The sequence below is a fragment of the Ictidomys tridecemlineatus genome, chromosome 12 (genome assembly GCF_052094955.1).
Source record: "Ictidomys tridecemlineatus isolate mIctTri1 chromosome 12, mIctTri1.hap1, whole genome shotgun sequence".
Classification (NCBI taxonomy): domain Eukaryota; kingdom Metazoa; phylum Chordata; class Mammalia; order Rodentia; family Sciuridae; genus Ictidomys; species Ictidomys tridecemlineatus.
Window position 1 is genome coordinate 15661371 of NC_135488.1, and position 24460 is coordinate 15685830.

The window sequence follows — 24460 nt, forward strand, 5'->3', positions numbered from 1 at the left end:
TTCTTTTTCTGTGCCTATTAACAGTTCGAATCTGGAAGTTTCTACTCTGCCTTGTCTGGGATATCTGGGAAGCAATAAAGCAACTCAGGAAATTCACCACTGTGTCCTTCAAGTCTCATGGTCACAGGCCATCAGCTTTGCACCTGTGAGAAACTTTCCGTATATGTTTGTGTGTTGTGTCCCCAGGGGTTTTGAGCTGTAAGAGTGAAGAACAGAGATTATTCCATCTTGGAGGGACTGGATTGTGGTTTCTGCTTCTTACCCACAACCTTGAAAGCTTGTGGGTCATAGAATACCACTTATGGAGTATGAAAGGAAAAAATAATGTACCCCCAATTCTTTACCCAGTGAAGATATTGTCCATAAAGTAAGTAGGACATAGAGATATCTTTATTATAGAACATGGCTCAAAAGATTTAACAATAAGTCTATTGTTAGCAGAGAAGACCCCTCAAAAGACAGCCTTTTGTGGTTTTAACCCAAAGGAAGATCATAAAACTATTGAATCTATAGAATAAAGAAAGAACCTGGATGAAGATTTGTTCTAGTGAAGCATATTGATAATGTATATGTTTCATATGTGGTAAAAAAATAATGGAAAGTCAACATGATCCACAAAATAGAAGATGCATAACATAGCATATAGTTTATGTGGAGACATAAAGAAAATTGTGGGAAGAAATAATTAGCATCAAAATGAAAACAGAGTTTACTTCAGATGGGTTTTGAATTGGATTATAATTTATTTTAATTTTATTCTTTACCCTATTTTAAAATTTAAGACATCTTTACAGTTGGTTTCTGTTATTCAATGATAGTAATAATTAATATTGATAAAAAAATCAATGTTTCCAGAAGAGATTAAAAAGGGGAAGAGAGGGAGAAGTCATCAAAATGCCATTCAGTAAGAAGAGTTCACATATTTCTCTAAATACTGTCTGATTGAGTTAACTTTTTAACTCATATATCTGATGATTTCATGGCGAATTAATTGAAAGACCACAAACTTTTCCACACAATTGATGCCAAGGCAAGTCTTTTCTTTTGCTATAGATGTTTTATAGACATCTGGGCACTAATACTTCCAAAGATATACATTTTGTAAGAGTAATGAACCCGAAAGTGACTACTTGAATTGGAGACATGTTAAATGTCTTGCTATCATAAAAGACATTGAACAAAAGCACAGATGTGCATTTTTACAAATGACAAATATACAGAGTCTAGAAACCATAGCAGATGTAGCCATAATGAGAGTGCTAAATGAGAAAAAAACTAATTTTACACATTTATACATTACCGTGGGGCAATTCTTAGAAAGAGAAGGCAGAAAATAAAAGAATATTCAAACAAAGAAAAATGATTCAAATGTACTCAAAATGTACATTCTGAAACATCATTTCTGAAAACCTTTGAAGGGATTCTAGAGAGACGAGGCACCTTCCACTCTTTTGTGGAGCTGAATCTGTGGCCCTTTCTTTGCTTTAAACTCCTCGGTTATTTTACCAACCTCATCAGCCCCAAGATTCTCTCACAGAACAATTGTTGTCTAAATAAAGTATCAAGTGCACGTGATACAATGAAAATAATAACCCAATTATGGAGATTGTTTATTCCAATAATGTGGTTTCTATAGTGAGAATATCAAAGACTGCAGATGATTTTCCTAGTCTCAGAGAAAATGGATTAAACGGAGATCCAGAAAATTGAGGTTATACCTTTCATTCCAGTATCAAGTATGCTTCATCTCAAATCAGTCACTAACATTTCCCTGTATCTCAGTTTCTTTCCCAACACCACATCCTTGAGTTCCCTGGACTGCACTTTTCCTATGGCATGCCCTATCCCAGAAATAATCATATCTTACCGGATTTATGATATGTGAGATAGGTCACAAACCTTCTCTCTCTCTTTGCATCTAAGGAAGGAGTTCTGATTTCTAAAGTTTTGCTATTTTTTTTTAAAAAAGAAGGGACTATAGCAGGAAGGTGTGTGAGAATGGGCCCTTGCAGTGTGATTTCTCCTACCTGCTGCTGATTACTCAGGACCCTAAGGGAACCGCAAGACTTACAGTAAAAGTAAGCTTCCTTGGTGTGTCTTCTTTGTTCTTTTCCATTTGTTACTCTTGGTTTTTTTAATTATTTATTTATTCCAATTTGTTATATATGACAGCAGAATGCATTTCAATTCACAGTACTTATACAGAGCACAATTTTTCATGTCTCTTGTTGTACACAAAGTGGAGTCACACATTCCTGTCTTTATACATGTACTTGGGGTAATGAAATGATGTCCATTTCATTCTACCATCTTACCTACCCCCTGCCACCTTTGCCCTATCTAAAGTTTGTCCTTTACTCCCATCTTTTCCCTCCACCCCCATTATGAATCAGCATCCTCATATCGGAGAGAAGATTTGGTCTTTGGGTTTGGGATTGGCTTGCTTCACTTAGCGGTATATTCTCCAACTCCATCTATTTACCTGAAAAAAATGCCATGATTTTATTCTCTTTTAATATTTCATTGTGTATATATACCACATTTTCTTTATCCATTCATCTACTGAAGGGTATCTAGGTTGGTTCCACAATTTAGCTATTGTTAATTGTGCTGGTATTAACATTGAAATGGCTGCTTCACTGAAGTATACTGTTTTTAAGTCCTTCAGATATAGACCGAGGAGTGGAATAGCTAGGTCAAATGATAGTTCCATTCCCAGTTTTCCAAGGAATCTCCATACTGCTTTCCATACTGGTTGTACCAATTTGCAGTCCCACTAACAATGTGTGAGTGTGCCTTTTCCCCCACATCCTTGCCAACACTTACTGTTATTTGTCTTCTTGATACTGCCATTCTAACTGGCGTGAGATAAAATCTTAGTTTAGATTTGCATTTCTCTAATTGCTGGAGATGTAGAACTTTTTTTTTATATATTTGTTGATTGATTGTATATCATCTTCGGAGAAGTGTCTGTTCAATTCCTTGGCTCACTTATTGATAAGGTTTTTTTATTTTTTATTTTGGTGTTAAGATTTTTGAGTTCTTTATATATCCTAGAGATTAGTGCTCTATCTGATGTGCTTATGATAAAGATTTGCTCCCATTCTCTAGGCTCTCTATTTACCTCACTGATTATTTCTTTTGCCAAGAAGAAGCTTTTTACATTGAATCCATATCATTTATTGATTCTTGATTTTATTTATTGTATTATAGGAGTCTTATTAAGGAAGTCGGGGCCTAATCCAACATGATGAAGATTTGGGTCTACTTTTTCTTCTATTAGGCACAGCGTCTCTGGACTGATTCCTAGGTCCTTGATCCACTTTTGAGTTGAGTTTTGTACATGGTGAAAGATAGGGGTTTTAGTTTCATTATGCTGCATATCTTTCCCATTTTCCCAGCACCGTTTGTTGAAGAGGTTATCCTTTCCCCAATGTATGTTTTTGGCGCCTTTGTCTGAGAAAAATGCAAATGCGTAACATTTGTGTATATAACTCCAAGGTTATTTCACTTTTTGCAAAACACATATATAAAATCCTCTTAGTACCAATGTTGTTATGTTGCGGGCATCTACAAATAGGCAACAATTAATTTTACTATTATGTATACTATGATATACCTATAAAAAAGGAGAAGGTATTAGCTTGATTTTCAAGTATGTTTGAGCCTGAAAAGCTGCCATTAAAAAATAACTAGTGGGGCTGGGGATGTGGCTCAAGCGGTAGCGCGCCATGCCTGGCATGCGTGCGGCCCGGGTTCGATCCTCAGCACCACATACCAACAAAGATGTTGTGTCCGCCGAGAACTAAAAAATAAATATTAAAAATTCTCTCTCTCTCTCTCTCTCTCTCCCCTCTCTCACTCTCTCTTAAAAAAATAAATAACTAGTGTTCCATAAACATCTAATGTAGTGGTAAACCAAATAGCAATATAAAAATGAATGACTCAGTATTTATGAACCAAAAGTTCATGGACATTTCAGCTTTATGTTCGTATCCCTCGTCCCCATCTGTCTTGCTTCTGCAGCTCACATCCCAGCCTGTGAATTGTGCTTTCATTGCATATGTGAGGGTTCACATGCATCTTTAGACTTGACCCTTCCTTAAGAAGTGGTTGGACTCCCTTTCCACCCTGTTTCATGGAACCACCCCCCACCCTTGGTGAACTTACAGCTTATCAAATAACTTCCCTCGCTACCTTATAGAGTCCTTTAACCATATTTACAGTTCCATAAATGGGCTGTCACCCTTGGTGGGTGTTGAGCTCCAGGGAAGGCCTGCTTGTCTGCCTCATCAGTGCACTCTGGTATTGTGGCCCTGACAGATGCTTGTTAAATGAATTTTCAGTCCTATTAAAGAATAAGTATCAAATCTTTATCTGATCACTGATAAAATTTAATTAGATAATGTCTGATGTCCAAATTTCCACCTAAGTTAGAATATCAGAATGTTTTCCTATATCTGTTCTGACATGAACGTTGTGCACAGAACAGGAAGACTGTTCCAAGACCACTAGAATTCCCTGTAGGGCCATGTATAGCATCTGTGCTTTTTTAATAAATTAAGTATTTACTCTGTGTAAAATATGTAAAATTATAGTACTCTACAGCCAGCATCAGATGAAAAACTGAAGCTCCTATGAGATGTTTCTGAGTGAGACTCCAGGAAGGAAGAAGCTGTTGTAGCAATTTGCAGAGTTCTGGAGTTTATACCAGCAGCTTCCTACTTTTAAGACCCAGGTGGAGGCAGAGCCCCTGGAGCCTTATATCCATGTGCACAAAACAGAAAAGGAGGGCAGGATGGCTACCATTGGTGGGAACTCACCTGAAGCTCAATTCATGAACTATATCAGTGTCTCTCTCTGCCATAGCTCAGGTTTCCTGTTGTTTGCCTTGCATGTTGTTGTCACCAGTGTGGATGCTCCATACTCAGGGCCCTTTGCATTGCTGGTTGAATTGATGAGAGAGGTAGAGACCAGGTCTTTGCAGATGCTGGATCAGTTTTGTGCTCCTGGAAAAAATGCCACATTCAGTTTTCTGTTGCTCTTCTAGTATCCCTAGGCTAGACCATTCCATGGAGTTCCTTTTTCCTGTAAAACTCTACCATTTACCTTTCTAGAATGCTCTAAACTGACTTATAAAGGAATGCATGTGTATTACACTTTCTTTTAAACATAGAATTTTATTATCAGGTTACTAAATAAGAAAAAATGTATTATGAAAACATCCAGATTAGGGTCTGGCATGTTGGGGAATTACTGTCCACAGGAACAGTCAATCATTCTACCTGAGAGATGGGAAACCAAATGTACTCTCGCCTTCTAGATTAAATCTCCAAAAAATGACAAACACAGGAAATGTGCTATACTGAAGAATAATAAATTCATAACAGAGGAATGAGGGCATAGAAAGCAAATATTAGAGCCCCATTTTCAGTGTTTTAGCAATGAATCTAATGGTTCAAGGTAAGAAAAGTATTTATGCAACCTGATCAAATAAAGATTCAACCTTTGTAGTTTAAAATTCTATTGTTGAACTCTCCACAAAAATATTTGTAGCTTTTCAGTGCAGAATGAGCTGCAGAAGTGTTTGACATCCAACCTGTTTTCTTGCCACTGTATGGATCTGTCCTTTGGAAAATCATGAGTATGTGTTGAAGAGCGGTCCATGACATGTTGGTAGAAATATGGGTTGTGGTGTCTGCAGCCCCAGGTTTGAATCCCAGCCTGTCATAGCTCTCAGATTCTGGAAAGCTCTTGTATACCTTCACTTCGGGTGCCTCTTGTGAAAAGGGTGTAATAATACTGGTATGATAGAGTTGCTCTATAAGAATTTGTACAAACAGCCCAGGGTCCTAAATAGCATACAATGCATGACCACAGGCTAATTTTTGTAGCCATTCCTCAGCATCTGTGGTTCCAGTCTCCACTATGAGTACCAAACTCTGCAGATGTTCAAGTTCTTTATATAAAATGACAATGGTGTGGCGTGTACATATAACTGAGTCCCATCATCCCATGCCTGAATCATATCTCAAGGTTACTTATAATAGCTAATGCAATGTAAATGTTATATGAGTAGTTTTTATACCATACTATTTAGGGAATAATGACAAGAAGAAAAAGTCTACACATGTACAGTTCAGATACATCTTTCCCAAATATTTTTTGATTCATGGTTAGTTGAAGCTGCAGATATGGAACCCATGAATAAGGAGAGCTGACTGTATACTTTTGGATATCAGCTCTTTCTCTCTGCTCATAAGTAAGTCAGGGCTTAGACAGTGTTTGAGAACCACTGTTCCCTTACTTCTATTCCCGTCTCTGTACTCCAGCCAATTTTATTCATCTTTCCTGTGTGTATGGGCTATGGTGAGAAGACGAAGATCTACTGTCCTTGGATGTCAAGTAATCAATACAGTGTTATTGACTGTAGTCACTGTGGTGTTTGTTAGATCCACAGAACTTATTCGCCTTATCCATGAAATTGTACCCTTTGACCAACATCTCTTAGTGTCCTCTACAATGGTCACTGATAATGTCCTTTTACTCTCTGTTTTTATGAGTTTAAAACTTTTGAAAATTCCACACATGACTGGGGTCATGCAGTATTTGTCTTTCTGTTTCTGCCTTGTTTCACTGAGCACATGTCCTCATTTTATCCATATTGTCACAAAAGACACACTTCATTTTAAAAAAACATTGAATAATAATGTGTATGTATATTTGTATATGTCAATATATGTGTATACACATGTACAAATCTATTTTTACATATACCACATTTTCTCTACCCATATATTCCACATTATCTGTATCCATTCATCTCTCAGTAGACACTTGGGTGACCTGTACATATTGTCCATTGTGGATAATGCTACAATGAACATGGTAGTATAGAAATTATTTTATTTCCTTTGGATATAACTTTATCAATCCTTTGGTGAGATTGATGGGTCATATGGTAGTTCTATTTTTAATTTCAGGGAGCAACTCTGTATTGTTTTACACAATAGCTGTACTGATACACATTCCCACCAGCAGTGTGTAAAAGGCAGTGGATATGGTAATAGCTTGACTATGATAATCATTTCACAATGTTTACATATATTAAAACATCACATTGTGCACTTTAAACATAGATGCTCCTTGACTCAGTAATGACGTTGCATTCTTATAAGCCCACTGTAAATTGAAAATGTTGTAAGTAGGAAATGCATTTAATACAACTAGCCTACTAAATATTATAACTTTGCAATATAATACACTGTAGCAGATTGGTTGTTTCCCTTGTGATGTCGTGGTTGACTGAGTTGTGGTTCTCTGCCACTGTCCAGCTTCATGAAAGAGGATTATGCTGCACCTCATTATCCCAGGAAAGTTTGAGATTTAAAATTTAAAGTGTGATTTCTACTGAAGTATGAAGTAGGCAAATCACTTTTGCACTGTTTAAAGTTAAAGAATCAAAGTTAAACCACTGGAACTTGAGGTCAGTCTTTAAATACTTTTTATTTGTTAGTAGTACCTCAATAAAGACAGAAAGAAAGACTGGGTCATAGCTCAGTGGTAGAGCACTTGCCTAGGATGTGTGAGGCCCTGGATTCAATACTCAGCACCACAAAAAGTACAAATAAATAAAAATATATTGTATCCACCTAAAAATATTTTTAAAAGATGGAAAGAAAGCATAACAAAGCAATCATGATTTAAAAAAGGAAGTTTAATATAGCATACATGAGATTGGAGATGGATGTCACTGGTGTAGAGAGTATAAGAAAATTTAAGGAAAAGGTAAAACATGCCTACAGTTAGTGAATTACCAACGTGGCAGCAATCCAGCTTTACTGATGGGATCAGTGGGAGAATAATAATACGAGAGCTTTGGATCTAATTGTAAGGGACATCTGTGTTGAAAGAATGTTTATTTCTACAACTTCTTGGAAATTCTCTAGGGCTGCTGGGAGGGGAGTGGATGATGAAACTGGGGAGAGGCTAGCTGAAAGATGATGTGAATTAGGGCTGTCCAGGAGGGGTGCTTGCTGTGCAATGGAGTTGAGGAGCAAGTGACAGAACTGGAAACCTCCAGGACATGTGGTGTGAAGAAGAGTGGGCAGATGAGGAGTCTTCAAATTTAAGCCTGGGTGACTGAGGGCAGGAGATGATGGTGTGGTTCATGGTGGTGAGAAGGAGGCAAATATCCCTAGGCTGATGCAGGTTGCTTTGGACTTCACATGCCCGCAGGGTGTGTGGGGAGAAGTGTAGAATATAGTCATGGTACTCAAGGCAGGCTTGAGAAGACCCAAGGGGAGTGTGAAGGGGTGGGATGCAGAGAGCACAGGAGACTTCTGTCCGGCCAGGCCCACATTTCTGCTGTGTGAGGAGAAACATCAGCTATGGAGGGTGTTCTGTTCAGTACGAAGCTGGGTACACTGCAGTTCAGTTCTGCCACTGAACATGTGGAATTAGCACAGACCTCTCAAGTCAAGGTCTATGATGTTTTGGAGAGATCCAAGGAGGCAGGTTCAAAAATATAAGAAGCATATGATGAGAGGGTGGGGATGCTGGGTTAGTCCAACTCCTGGGAAAGAGAGAGGACTGGATCTTGAATTCAGTCCTATCGCTAGTGGTTTACTCAGTTATGCCTATTTAAACCCAGAGGGCATGGTGCCCAACAAGACTGCTGTTTTTTTCAGATGCCAACTATACTTCAAAGGTTCTGAGGCCATCTGCACTTCTGACTGACTGGCTAGAAATGTGGAGTGCCCGTGACCCCATCAGATTTGATTATTTGCTAGAATAATTCATAGAATTTAGGAAAGCACTACACTTAAAACAGTTTTATTTTAAGGATACAAATCAAGAGGAGCAGCCACAATGGAGAGATGCATGAGGCAAAAGTTCTGGAAAAGTTGCAGAGCTTCTATGCTCTCAACTCAAGGAATCTGGGCATGTCCCCCTCCGAGGACATCCAGTTGTTCACTAACCTGACCTCCACTGAGCCTTCATTTGCAGAATTTTGACTGGGGTTTTATTATGATTAAGAAAGCTATTGCCTACATAACTAAACTCAATATGCAGTCCTCTCTCTTCCCTAGAATTTGAGCTTCCCATTCTCTGATCTTATCTTTCATTAATTATATTTTTTGAACCTTCCCCCTTGGACCAACTTCTCCCTCCAAAACATTATAGACCCAATCTGTTTCCTGTGAGCCATGATGATGCTTTAGCTAGCTGAAGACATTTCCAAGCTTCCTCTTGCCCCAGATATGTGTGTGTGTGTGTGTGTGTGTGTGTGTGTTTGTATTTTCTAGTTGAATAATTCCAGTATTCTCTTATGTTTCTAAAATGACATGATTTCCAGATCTTCATGGGCTAACCACACTTTTCTGAGTTTGCTTTTATCAAGAATACTCTCATTCGTACACAGACTCTGGAATACCATACAACATTGCAACTATACTCCCCCTCTCTGCAGCACCCAAAGGGACACCTGCCACACTTGGCAGAATCTCCCCTCGTGTAAGCACTTCTAAGGTCTGCTGGCTTTTATATGACCACCTGGTAGACCTGGTCACTATCAGACTCCTCATCAAATGAAAGGCTTGCCGCCTATGGGTCAGACCTTTTGCTGGAAAGCATGGTAACTGGAAAATACTATAAAGAGTAAGGACAGAAGTCACATTCAGCAACAGACAGACAAGGGAGAGAAAGAGTAGGGAATGTTAGTGGTCCAGACAGACACGGAGTCCTCTCCAAGCAGCTGTTTGTAATGCTCTGGGAACCCACACAACAGACATGGGACCCCCGCCCCATCCCTGCCCCAGGAGCCAGGACAGCATATCTTTACAATATTAATTTATAATCAGAGAACTTATTCTGGAAACTGTACAAGAGACTAGCTGGGTCATTAGCTCCCACTGTTCTGTCTGCCATGATTCAGAGCTTTCTTTAGTGCATGATTGAGTCCACAATGGAGGAAATAAAAAGGCTGGTCAAGTTGAAGAGAACAGGTGGTAAACAGACAGAAGTCAAGGTGTCTGGCAGCAAAACTGTTGGGATTTTGGAGCACTTTGGTCTGTTTTAACACTGTACCTTTTAATTTATTTATGTTTATTTATACTCCATGATTGTTTTAGTAAGAATTTGATGTTCCCCCCCATAGGGGAATGCAAAATATAAACAACAGGATTAATTGAAAGTGAGTTCAAAGGAGAAGGAAAATACAGGAGTGACTACATAAAATAAAGCAAAGATTTTGTGTTTTCTGAATTGGCCTCCATGTTCAAGCCACAATTTATCTACAAACATTTAAAACAACCAATTAGAAAAAGGAAGCTCATTTACTCTCATAGTTCACAGTGTCTTTAAGATGAAACACAAACCATTTGCCTGAAGTTATGGAGTTCTTGATATAGTATTGACTGGGATTTGCTAGAGAAGAGATACCATGCTGTGTGATATTATGAACAACTTTTTAAATGAAATCCTTTTACTTGAAACTTGATGGCAATTTCTCTACATTGGCTGCTGGCATTGCACTAATGTACAAGCCTGAGAAAGCAAACAAAGCCAAGGACAACTCCAAAATAAAAATTGTTCTAAGGAAAAAAGAAATTTTTGAGTTTTCTATCTGTCTAGATCTGGCTTGATCTAGATGTGAACTGAATATTGACCTGGTTTCTATCAGATGACCTCCTCTGCATATTGTTATGTAGCCTGAGTCTGTTTCTTCACCATAAAATATGAATGGTATATTCCTTCAGTACTGAGATACTCACAACACTTAATGATAACATATAACATGAGCATAGTACCTGACATATAATGCGTTTATACTACATCCTAGTTATGTTTAACCAGGGCAGCAATGCAAAAATCCCAGTACACATTAGCTGAATTACATGACAGAATTTGCCATTTGTTGCTACTAAAGGACTGAGGCCTGGGTAAAGCACCCGGGAGATGTTTTATGGGCAAGGAGACTCTATGTGGGTTGAAGGTGGGCTGTGTGTCACCATGCAGCAGAAGGCTTACTTTTCAAAATGTTGTTCGCAGGAATTACACTCTATAGCCACCCATATGGAGGATCCTTGCTGAATGAAGACAAGATGTGAGTTGAAGGAATGCTGGAAGGGCCCCAAGTATGGAAGAATATCTTTGAATCTCTTAGTGGTGATTTTGATCCCTTTTTGACATATGTTGGGAGAGAAGTTGGCATATATAGTTAGCGGCACAGGGCCTGGGCATCTCTTTGAAAAGCAGGAGGAAAGTGATTATTAAAAGGGTCAGTGCTTTGACTGAGCTTAAAATGGATGAGAATATCACGCAGCTCTGTTTTTAAGCAGAAATCATCCTAAGGGGATGTGTTTCCCACAGCTTATGGGACTGCACATCTTCCGGGCCACTTTTTCAATTTAACATCATAAATGTGGAATTCAGATAGGTGAATATAGTAGTGTCCTCCCTGGGTATTTCTCATGTGAGATTTTCCTCACAGTCCCAATGGGGCTTGGAGCCATTGGGCAGGTGTTAAAGCCAGCTCTTTTAGGTAAGAATGTCAGTTTCCTTTGTCTTATTACAAGATATAGTTCTGTCCAACTTCTCTTTTTTTCTTCCATCTCCCTTTCCATATCATGTTTGACAAACTTTTAGTTAAAATTCAATAATAAATATAAATACTATTTATTCACTTGCTATGACCTACCAAGGTGAGAATAAAATATGCTTAATTGGCATTCTCTCCTCAAATCATTACCATCACAGAAAGGATGGGTTGCAGTTTGTCCTCTCATTCACATACTGATTTTCAAGATAATATCTTTAACAGTCTCTGACACCTGCCTAGAGTTCCAGGAGTGGGCTAGTTGACATCTTTTATAGAACAAGACATGTTGGAAAAGAAAGCATGGCCCAGCGGATGTTTGGTGGTGAAATGTTTCATCATGTTGGACACCTGAAAGATCATTTGTGCACTGCTGTTCCCAGAGGTGGAACAGAGGAGAGCAGGCAGCACATGATTGGACAAAAGAACAAGAGTAGTATTCTAGTTTTAAAAAGTGCCCAAGAGAGTGTGCAATGTGTATGATTAGACCTTGACCATTTGTAAAATTATTTTGGTATTTTAAGTAACTAAATTTGGAGATGGGCCTGTAAGGTATGCAAATGCCCCTTATTGGCAGGGGCTGCTGTAGAACAAAGAAATTCCAATGTAGGCAAAGTCCACACTGTATTTTGAATGTCACCCTGGGCATGTCTTTCATTTGAAATTGCTCTTCAACTTTATAATTCTCAGTTATGTCTTTTAGCTTCTGAACAATAATCCATGTCTCCAAAGTTGGTCACAGGGATTTAATGAAAGAATTCTTATATTCAGCTAGTTTGCCTAAATGATTATCTTCCCTGATTTTAATAGAAAGAAGACCCCCGTTCTTCCTCTAAATCTAACAAGCTATTCTGTTTTGCCTACAGCCTGGAGAGCATCCGCCAGTGTGGTGTTGCCCTCTGCATTGTGCTGGGATTCTCTATCCTGTCTGCATCAATTGGTAGCTCTGTGGTGAGGGACAGAGTGACTGGAGCCAAGAGATTGCAGCACATAAGTGGCCTTGGCTACAGGACTTACTGGTTCACTCACTTCCTGTATGACATGGTAGGATTTGGGATGAGATCCCAGTAACCTCTATGCTAGTGATCCCTTCAATGTATGTGTGTGTGTGGGGGGAGGGTGAGGAAGAGGAGACCTGGGCGTGTGGGGACTATCCACAAAAGAAGGGATCATTTATTATTGAGAGCATTTCAGGTTAAGTCACCTTTACTGGTCATTATCTGTCATTTAGGAATGCTTCATATGGCAAAGACTCAGGAATCTCAGGCTGGGAAATGAAGAGCCTGACCAGAAATGCAAAGTTTCTTATTAGGGAAATGAATAAATAATCACCTTTAATATGCACTTTTGAAGGGGTGGGTGATGAGGTGATTAATAAATAATTAGAAAAGATCTGTCATCTGCATGCTTAAAAGCACCCCCACTGAGGCTTGAGCTCCATTCTCTAGTTTATACAGCAGTTATTAGTATTTCTTGCAGGAATTCAGTTTCCCAGCAGAAACTCTCCTGATCATTATCTGCGGTCCCGAAGAAGACAGTAACAGATGCATTGTTGAGCTGTTCCCTAGAGTTGAGGACATTTATCTTGCTTTACAAAGTGCATCTTCTTTGAGAGAAGTGCTCTTTGATGGTCAGTAGTCACTTTCATTGTTACAGAGTGGCATTGCCCTTTTTGTAGGACTGTGATATTTTTGTCCTTGCGCCTTCATAAATGACTCATCCTATGATTTGAGAAATTTTATGTCTGTGGGAGTAGGGCAGGCTTAACGTTTGCAGAGTACTTGCCATTAACTAGGTTCTATAACAGCTGTGTTATTTTGTGCAGAATCTGATGCATTAACATGTTGCTCTTATGTAGTATTTATTCCTTTGAGCTGGCTTAGAATTTAGCAGATTTGCTTCTTTTTGATCATGTAACCTAGATTTTTTTTAAAAAAAGTACAGTTTATGCAGGTCACACCTGAGTTCATCTCAATCAGGGTTTTCACTAAGCCTGCTTAGTGGTAGTAACCATCTAGACACTTCCCTAGATTCCAGAGGGCCCACCTGCAAGATTGTGTTCTATGGGTGTGGATAGGTCTTTGAGGTCTTACTTTCATTAGAAACCCAAGGTAATTTATGAATCTCAAACAAGACTGAATAATGCTGGTCCTTGGATGCCCTCATCTTTACCAAGGGGTTCTTGAAGTCTGGAGAAAGGAAATGGTTCATCCAGGATCATAATTCTGGTTGGTATGGCACAGGCTCAGCGCCTGCTTTTACCTCCTGTTCAATTTGGTGCAGTACCACATGTGGCCAAGAGTCACTCTTCTGTTCCACGTCTCCCATTCATGGTGTCTAATGGACTCACCATCCCCAGAGAAAGGGAAGATGAACCAAGTCATAGGACCAGGATACCAAAGAGCATCCAAAGTTTTCCCAAACCCTAGGGTTTTTCTTTTGCTACCTCCGTAATTGACAATCTCTTTATTCCTCACACTCAATGTGAGGCTCTTATTTACCTATAATATTCATCTTTGGAGTTTCAGGATAGGGAGGATTTATTAGCTTCTTGATTTATTGTTTCTTATATCTTTATGCATCCATTCCCTGATCATTCTATTTGATGACTCATTAGATGAATAGAATAAATGAATAAAATATTTTATTCATTTGACCTTCTATGTGTCAAAGTATGTCTGGATGTTAATTTCCACCCAAAATCCAACTTTCAAACCCAATAGTCAATGTAATGGTATTAGGAGGTGGGACCTTGAGAGGAAATTAGTCATGTAGGTGGAACCCTCTGGAATGGGTTGGTGCCTTTATTTAAGGACCTTAGAGAGATCTCTTTCCATTTCCATCATGTGAAAACACAGCGAAAATGTACCATTTATGAAGAAAAAGGTGGGCGGCCCCTCACCAGAAAACAAATCTACTGATGCCATAAATTTGAGCTTCCCAGCTAGCAAAACTGTGAACAATACATTTCTGTTATTTATCAGCCGCTCAGGCTATGGTATGCTATTTTAGTTACTCAAATGGACATAATTGTTGATCCTAAAGTCATGAAAAAGTGAGAGAATATCTCTCCTGTCATAGAGCTTATAATCTAATGGGAAGCAGTAGAAAACCACTAAATAAATGTACCAGGTAGAAGGGGCTCAGAGCTAGATGTATTGAGAAAATAAAAAGGGGCAATAGGGAGGAGGATAATTTCAAATTGGGAGGTTAAAGAGGGAAATGAAATTTAAGCTGAGATCTGAAAAGTCAGCATGAATTAGCCACCTGGGTGACACTGAGAAGAGCTCTACAGCCAGAGGCTCCCCAAAGAATAATCTTTGAGTATGGAGAGCCCCAAGAAGCGCCCTGGCTGTTGTCCCATGGGAGTATCTCAAAGGAAGGCTATGTAGGAGGGCAGGACAAGGAGCCTGCCCTTCATTCTACATGTGGGCAGAGCCTTGTTCTTGGGGAGTGGCTGGATTCCTTGACCTTTCTGAAAGAAGATGGGTAGAACTGACCCTGTCAGGCTGCTAGGGCTGTCATACCCTAAAATACCACAGACTGGGCACTTAGCAGAAACTTATCTTCTCACAGTCCTGGAGGCTGCAAGTCTGAAACTGAGGTACAAGCAGGGTTGGTTTCTCTGAGGATTCTATCCTTGGCTTGTAGATGGTGCTTCTTGTGTCTTTGTGGTTTCATCCCTCTGTGTATCTGTGTGCTGATTTCCTCTTCTTATCAGGGCACAATCACATAGGACCAGGCTTCACGTGTGAACTTAATCACTTCTTTGAAGCCCTGTCTCCAAATACAGTCATGTTCAGAAGTCCTAGGTGTTCAACTGTTGAATTCTGGGGCGGGGGGGGGGGACATGACTCAGCCCATAACAGTGACTGTCCTGATTGTCTAGGACAAATTATACTACCAGTCTTGCAACATGTGAAGTAGGAGCTATGTTTAAGCAGAAGTTAACGGGAACATTTGAGATAAGTAGCTAATGATACATATAACATGACCAACTGATGCAACACGTTCTCCCTTTTTTTCTTCTTATTTTCTCAGCTCTTTTACTTGGTTTCCGTCTGCCTGTGTGTCGCCATTATTATGGCCTTCCAGTTAACAGCTTTCACTTTCCGTGAGAACTTGGCGGCCACAGCCCTCCTGCTGGCACTTTTCGGGTATGTGATGAGAAACACTGCTGCAAAATTATGGTTTGTTTTCTGAAAGAGAAAACCCTCAGGATGGCTTTGAACCTGCTGTTGGCTTCATGATTTTCTCTCCTCCTGAGCAATTATGTTGCTTCTACAAGGGACGCTGAACAAACAAGCTTGAGCAAGATGATAAATGCTCCCGTGGAGGGAGAAAGGGTGACAGGGTCATAATGAAGATGGCATTGGCCCTGTCTCAGAAAGGCCCTCAAGCTGTTTGACAAACTTGTGCAGTGGGAAATGGATTCTCTGTTATTCTCACTTTGACATTAATCATGGGCTCAAATACATAATCCAGTTAGCTCTGAAATTGCATTTGAGGAGATTCTCTTGTGAAGCGCTGTCTGGCATATATTTCCCTCTCCTATAACGTTAGTAGTTGGAAAATGTTTTGCCTGACTTTGATTACTTTTTTTCTCAGAGAAAAAATCACATAAAGAGAAAAATCACTGTACAAATTTCTCATATGTACACTAATCAGGATCATTACAAGTGAACCCTAAATAATGCCCTATCTGATATCAGAAATATGTGTCTTATGTGGCCAGCGTATGTGTTTGCTTATAGACACTTTCTTATAGGGAAATAATTACTGTACTGACTTTATCGTAATTCAAGGCTGTTTTGAAATAAAACATTCATCTTTAATTTAAGCCTAAGATTACAACTAAAATGATTTTTACATACTTCTTTTATCAGTGATTCAGGATTTTTTAGAACATCTAATTAGGTGATGAAAAATTATTTGAAGAAGTATTCATCATTATCAGATGAATGGATCAATAAATTAATTGATAGACGAATAGGTAGAAGGATATGTAGGAGGACAGAGAAAGGGCAACAGGAATATTGATATTGCTACTCTCTAATACTGTGGCCTTGGAAATATAAATTCTTCTGTCTAAGCCTCAGTATTTCCCTGTAAAACTCAAATTCTGTTTCTGGAAAGATTAAATTGGATAGTTCCTGCAAACAGCTTGTCTAATGAGTGGTACAGAGTCCAATTAAATTAAGTTTAGCTATTATTGTTACTCTTGGAATTATTTTACTCTTTTGGAGATATGATGCTCTCTGCTATAAAACATGCTATAGTAGACATGTTTTTTTAAATATTCAGTTTGAAATTAAGCTCTTATATAAAGAACTATATATGTATATGGCCTGATTTTTAGTTTGTTGATCCCATTGAGTACATAAGTCATATATCTTATAGAGTTAGAAAATGGACTTTACTAACAAAAAGTAAATGATTTTTTTAATTTTAGGGGAACAGATTTCAAAAATTAAGAAATATAAGGTCAATGTTTAGAAATTCTTATAAGCATATTTTTTTGAGAGAGAGAGAAAATTTTTTTAAATATTTATTATTAGTAGACACAGCATCTTTATTTTATTTGTATGTGGTGCTGAGGATCGAACCCAGCGCCCCATGCATGCCAGGCAAGTATGTTACCGCTTGAGCCACATCCCCAGCCCCCTTATAAGCATATTTTAAGGAAATTTTATTAACCATAAATTTGATTATGAGCTCCTTTAGGAATTTGCACCAAGTTAAGAATTCTCCCTATGTATAGAACTACATTTTTTAAAAAGAGGTTTAAAGACTCACAGATCTGTTGATAAACAATTTCTATTACAAACTTCCTGTTCAGAATTCTTAGGTTAGCAGGAATAAGAAGATATAAAAGATAAGTCAGACTGTGTTTGCTATCTGGACTAATTTCCAATAAAGTAGAGCCCAAAAGAGTTCATGGGGTAACATCTAGTCGTAGACTAACCCAGATTTAAAAGGTCATTATTTCCTCACTGGAGCACAGCCACCCCACTGTGAAACTCTGAAACCAGTGACCCACTACTATGGGTGACAGAGCAGAGAGAGCCTCAGTCTGGGGAGCTGCATCTCCTGCATACCCAGCCATCTATGGGTGAGGATGCAGAGGTGACTCACTCTTGTCCCCACCAGGACCTGTAGGTACCAGAAGCCCAAGAACAATCTCCAGGAAGGCTGAGTCCCAGAACAAGCTGGAACCTCAGAACACATCCATGATTGAGGGAGGGACATGCAATGAGTTGGACTCTAAGAAAATAAGAGCTGAGATAAATGAATAGATGCTCTCTAGAAGATAACAAAACACAAATGCCTAGTCACAGTGTTTATCTTTTTCTTTCAAGTAAAAATTGATGGAAGGGGATTATTAAAAAGAGGAAAATAATACTTAAAATTTTTTGAAAGAAAAAATAGTCTAGCTCGTATATAAAAAAAATTAAACTCTAGAATATATTTGGGGCATGTTTAGTGCTGAATGATTATGAGGATGAAGTCACAGAATCCTCTCTGGTGTCTTGGGAAATTCACACAGAGTAGGGAAAGGGTCAGTTTTTGAAGGGGGGATGTGATAACAATACCCTGCCATAAATTCCAGGAAACTACTCAGCAGTACACCAATGTCCAGAAAATTCTAAAATCCTTAAAATGATACATTATATTTTAGTAAAATATCACTATCACGGAATAGAAAAAGCTAAAGTAGGGTTCACCCCCTCAATAAATTATGTTCTACAAGTCGATTCAATTTTTTTCTTAAAAAATGCAAAAGATAAGGGGATTTGAGCTGCTAATATATTCATTTCAACCAAGTATTCAAAAGGTAACTAATGAAAATGTAGTTAAAAAAAAGTGATGTGGTGGAATCATCACTGGCTGAAAGCCACTCTCAAAGGCTGCTCATTAATGTAGCAATAGGAGCTCCCTGGTGGCATCATTTAGACTATGTCTTTGTCTCTGATTCACTTTTCTTAGACAATGCTTTGATCTACTTGTCAAATATTTAAATGAAAAAACCCAGTATGGAAACCTTATGTAACAATAACAAAGTGCAGATTCTGAGCCATCTTCAGTGGAGCAGGGCCTAGCTTCCAGGTGAGGATTAGTCCCTCCAATAGATTGGAGGAAGGCATTCTTAAATTTCATCGTCCAATGCAGAGATGCTGATCAAAGGGGGTGGTGATCCTGCTGTGCTTTGCGCAGTGCTGACCACATCAGATGCCCAGTGCAGAGCCTCTTTCCCCAATTCCTCTAAACCCCACATTGCCAAATTTAATAGAGAGAGCTGGCTGGATATCATGTTTTACAAGGAACAAAGAGTGATCTGGTCTTTTGTAGTGGAGGCATATGCGGACCAAAATGGTTATTTTAGGCTATTATGAAGTCTGTCATGTGGAAAAGAAAAACAATCTGTTACATGTTGTTCTATAATATAGAGTTTGAACCAGTAGTTTTAAGTTAAGACAATTTTTTGTTCACTCCCAGAACAAATTTTATGGCAATTAAAGCTACCCCCAAATTTGACTCACATGCTGCTATTGCTTATATGTCAGTTGCAAAAATACTTTCAATACTGTGATTTTATTTGCTTCTCAACAAAGTTAGATAACAGAAGGTAGCACTTGATTGTTGCCCCAGAAGAGACAACAAAGGAGAAAATATAGATAAGTGGTGTATATGAGTGGGGGCAGGGGTTGATTCTTCTGTGTAGTAATTTATTTCAGACAGATATTGACAGTTTGAAGAAATGAGAAGTCACAGTTTCTCTCTTGGTAATTATTTTGGTTTAACTTAATTCTTTTATACAGCAAGTATTTTAGAATAATTGTTTTATGGCTCTCATCTCTAGCATGTGCTCAAATAATTTTCATCAAGTCCAAATTAGGGTGTAGACTGCTATTGAGGAAAGTTTCTGAGATACTATATGATTTTATATATAATATTCCAAATATTTTCCAAAATAAGAGAATGTAGTTTTTAGCCCAGGAATACATTCCAGTATCACAGATTTCTTCTGAAAAGGAAAGTTTAACTAAGATAGTAACCATCCTGAGGCCCTGACATCTCACATCATTTCAGTCTCACTAGTTAACATATTAAGAAAAGCTTAGTCATTTAAAGGTACTCTGAAGTATTTCAGGTTTAACAGTCACTATAAAGAAAACAGTGATGTGTTTACCTTCAGTGTACAGAGAACACACAAGGACTCTGGATGTATGAAGCTTATGGGAAAGGCTATGATTTAAAGTAAGTAGCTTCTCTGCTGATATTTGGAACTATCATTCGAAGTGCCAGTTTCCTTTAATATGGTGTGCAATACAATGTGCAATACATTTTGCTGCAACAGAAGGAAGTAGAAGGAAGTTGGCCATGAATGAAACTCAGTTTTAAGACTGTGGGAGATAAAACGAAGAAAATAAAAGGTTTCATTTTAGGGACAGGGTGGATTTTTAGATGTAGATGTCATCAGAAACTCACAGGGACTGCTTCCAGGGCTCAGTATTTAGCAATACTCCTTCTTACTCAGTCTTGGTATGTTCAGAAATTAATCCCGTGCCAGACTCATGTATGGTCAGCTCTGAAAGTTTGAAAAAGTTGTCGACTCTTGGTTGCTCTACCTGGAAGAGAAGGATCAGAGTTCCACCTTTCACATTGTTGGGGTGTGTGTGGAGGAGTAGAGGACACTGTGGAAGTGACAGCATAGTGCCTACTATGAATATGCATTCTGTACATGAAACTTTCAGATTTTATCTTTATGCCTTATTTTTATGTAGAGCACTGGTGGCTTTTCATATTCTCATTATTTTTCAATTCTCACTGTAACAAATAAGCATTATTTCTTTTTTAAAAATAATTTTTTAGTTATAGGTGGACACAATATCTTTATTTTATTTATTTATTTTTATGTGGTGCTAAGGATCAAACCCAGTGCCTCACACATGCTAGGAAAGCACTCCACCACTGAGCCACAACCCCAGCCCCAAGCATTATTTCTTCATGATGAGACACAGAACAGAGGAGTGTCCCATTGCAGGAAGAGGTGGTGAGGGAATGTCAGCTGATTTGCCCCAGGTCCCAAAGCTGGACGGTCAGGCTCCTAACCAACGTACACAGTGCTCTTTCCATTATGTTTAGGGTCATTGGAAGTCGCAGGAAGAACGCTTTGTCTATTGGAGACCATGAGATATATTACATGAAGTGTATTTTTGTTAACTATGTACACAAAAACATTACCAGGCCAGTAAAATTGCATCTGTAATTCAGTAATTATAAAAATAAACATAGGAGAATAAATATAAATTTCCACCCTGTTTTTCAGATATGCAACACTTCCATGGATGTATCTGATGTCCAGAATTTTCTCCAGTTCAGATGTGGCTTTCATCTCCTACATCTCATTGAACTTTATCTTTGGTCTGTGCACCATGCTAATGACCACCATGCCCCGGATCCTGGCCATCATCTCCAAAGCTCAGGTCAGTCAGTGGCAATGTGCCATTTCTGAAGGCATGAACAAGAGGAGAACAGGGATGCATGTGTCTTTTGTTGATTTTTCCTACTGCAATTCAATGGAAATGTGCTAGTATCCACTGCCTTCAAATTCCAGAAAAAGAAATGCATTCTAATTTAAAAACCCATCTGTAGCATTATAAGAGCCATGTCCTGGCTTGGTGATAATTGAACAAAGGATGCACAGTTGCAACTGTTCCAAAAGCCAAGGCAGATCTATGAAGATGGTCATTGCTGCATACCTGGTGCCTTTCTCAGAGATGGTTCGATGGTGAAATACTGATTAATGATGGATGAGTTAATGCAATTGTTATAGTTAAAGCTTTGTCCCTGGGTTTCATAAACTGACTTCCAGACCACTCATGGATAATCAAATCAAGCCTTTATTGAAGCGCACCGGTGGCGGCTGACCAGAACATAAGGCTGTTCCCCTGATCAGCCCCAAACAATTGCAAGGGCACTCCTTATAAGCCTGAAAACCGCAAAAAGGATGTTCGGGGGTCTAGCCAATGCAAGCAAGCCAGGTTACAGAAGTGGGACAGTGCAGTCAAGCAGAGGGAAGTCTAACCAATCACAGTTAGCCCAGTCACCCCAGTTACAGAAACAGAGTCCCGTTACCCTAGTTACAGAAACAATACCCCATTAGGTAGTTCTGTGTTCTTAAAGGTTTCTATAGCAAAAGGAAAAGAACACCTTGCCCCAGTCATGACTCTTCTACTTGGCATGGTTGTTTACAGGATGAAGTCATAAAACAAAATGGAGTCACATTTGCTCCTACTACCACACAATGATAAGTGCCTTGTCACAATGTCACCATGGCAGTGGCCGGACACTACAGTGTAAGATGGGCCACAGCAACTGACCCTACTTTCAGATCATAACACATCTATATGGATTCTGCCTTCTCTCCTATATCGCCTAGTACTAATTTAGTTTTTACTAAAGGAATAAAAACCAGTAAATTCTGCTAAGAAATAGAGAAATGCTTCTCTTCATTAGGCCATTCCCATTAGCAAGGACCTTTTAGGGTACTTTCCAAACGTCCAAATAGGTGTCTAGGTCAAGCTGAATGCTTTCTGTAGACACATTCCAATTGTTCCTTGCCATTCCCCTTCTCTTCTGTCTCTCCTCACTCTTGGCCTGTGCTTCAAGCCATCTGACAGCCCATGTGTGACCAATGGGTATAGACTTCAGACCTTATGCTCTATTTTGAGTCTATATTTTAACCCTTTTTGTTTCTGCACTCTTTTCTCACCTCTGATCACACTGTTCCCTTCTGGCTTCCTGCTGTTCACATGAGCTTTGATTTCTCATTTGTTCCCAGGGTTTGACTGATGCTTAGTTTGAGGAAATCACCTGAGAAAGGTACAGAGCTCCCTGTTGAAGGATGTGCTGCTGGTGTCATTCCCAATGACTCAAGAACTGATGTCTACCTGATCAGGCAGCTTTACTCCTCAAGACTGGATCAGACTTAGCTGTCTCTTGAATGATGGCCAATATTATTTTTTATTATTGTGCCTCATGTTTGTGCAGAAGCAGTGAAGTATGTAAATATCCATTACACATTCAATGAGGGGAATGATCTATTTCAGTGATTTTTTTTTTTTTACAGATCTGGTTTGACAGTAATCTGTGTTAATATGTCTAGCCTTTAAATAGAAAGCTTTCAGAACAATTAATTGGCATTAGCTTGAGAAGAATATTGAAATCAGCAGAAGCAGAATATAATTTTCCTCCCCCTCTATCAGTTTGTAATATGACATGTGCCATCAGGAATACATAGGAACTATGGTGAAAAATAAATCAGACCCCAAATAAACAATCCCAAAGGTGAGAAACTCAGAATTCAGGTCAATTCTAGGGGACAAGATAACAGAGGAAACTAGCCAGGAACATTTTCATCCATTAAAGTCTAAAAGCATGGCAGGTAGAAACACATTGTTACTTCCAATTATAAACATCATTGCCTCCCTAAAGAAAATGCTAGCTAATAGGTACTATTTTTGCAAAAATAAAATTGGTCTAAATCAATTGGTAATAAGTAATAAGAGCAGTTTTATTACATTTTCTTATGTCTTTCTTTTCCTTTGTTCTTTATTTTGATATTCTCTGTCTTAAAAACTCACAATTATTCAAATATTCATTTCTAAGAAAAGTATTCATTTGTAAGTCATGGAACAATATGATCTTACAGATTTAATGAAAGAAACCAAAAAAAAAATAGCATCTGACTTCTCAGATCAGTCATAACATCTAATATAACCCATATGTATTAGTCAGCTTTTTGTTGCTTTGACCAAAATACCTAACAAGAAGAACTGAGAGGAGGAAAAGTTTATTTTGAGGTCATGGTTTTCAGAGATTTATTCCATGGGCAGGTAACTCCATTGCTCTGGGGCCAAGGTAAAGCAGAATATTATGGCAGATTGGCTTGGTGGAAGGGCAATATCTGTTCTTGGCATCCAGGAAGCGGAGATAGAAAGGGGAAAGGCCAGCAGGGAAGATGAACCCTTCCATGGCAGAATCCATCCTCAGTGGGTACTAAGATGGTACCAGTTCCCACCTCCTCCAGCCATGCCCTACAGTTAACATCCACTTAGCCCATCCAAACTAGAATGGGCTGGTTAGGTGTAGCTCTCAGAACCCAGGCATTTCACCTTCCAACATTGCTGTATTAACCCAGGAGCTTTTGAGGGGCACCGCATATCAAAATCATAATGTCATATTAACCATCATGCATATAAACTATAGTGTTGATGTGATATTTTTTCATTGTTATCAAATCACAGTTGATAAAATTATGCTTTTAGTTTCTAGTGCAAGGAAGTTTAGAATCTCTCTCTCCTACTGGTAAGGATTCCAGTTGGGGCCAGGAGGATGTTGGTGGAGTTAAAAAGAATGGTGCTTGTTTCTGGATAGACTGGTCATGTGATCAGTCTCTACATATCCTAAATGAAACACTGTGGATCCTTTTTCCATGAATGCAGCTACAACCCCTCAAATGCGTGGACTCTTTATTAACTCAGTGTTCATATGTCTTTGTTCACACTTGTATGGAGATGATTGAGAATTCCTTAAAATGAGATACGAAGTCATCACCATTAGTATGTCATTTCCTTAATTACCTACCAATTCCTGAGTTAAAAGCTACACTCTTCTGCTGTTCCTATACCAACACTAATAATATAAAATCTTTTCATGAGGTACATTAATTGATCCAGGGATATAGTTTTATGAAAAGTGGAATTAATAAGCTCCTTTAAGACTGATCAAAATTTATAACTAGTAGCAGTCAAGAAAAAAATAAGAAAGAATTAAATGAAGCTTTTGTACTTTCTT

General features: G+C 38.6%; 1 protein-coding gene across 1 annotated transcript in view; it reads left to right on the top strand.

The window, feature by feature from the left end:
* Positions 1-24460, top strand: part of LOC144369513 (ATP-binding cassette sub-family A member 13-like) — a 340834-nt gene that overhangs the window by 212598 nt on the left and 103776 nt on the right. Inside the window, exons 30-33 of the mRNA XM_078029787.1 lie at positions 11053-11107; positions 12466-12643; positions 15641-15756; positions 20931-21091. Coding sequence (XP_077885913.1) covers positions 11053-11107; positions 12466-12643; positions 15641-15756; positions 20931-21091 — 510 coding nt within the window. The remainder of the gene's footprint in view (positions 1-11052; positions 11108-12465; positions 12644-15640; positions 15757-20930; positions 21092-24460) is intronic.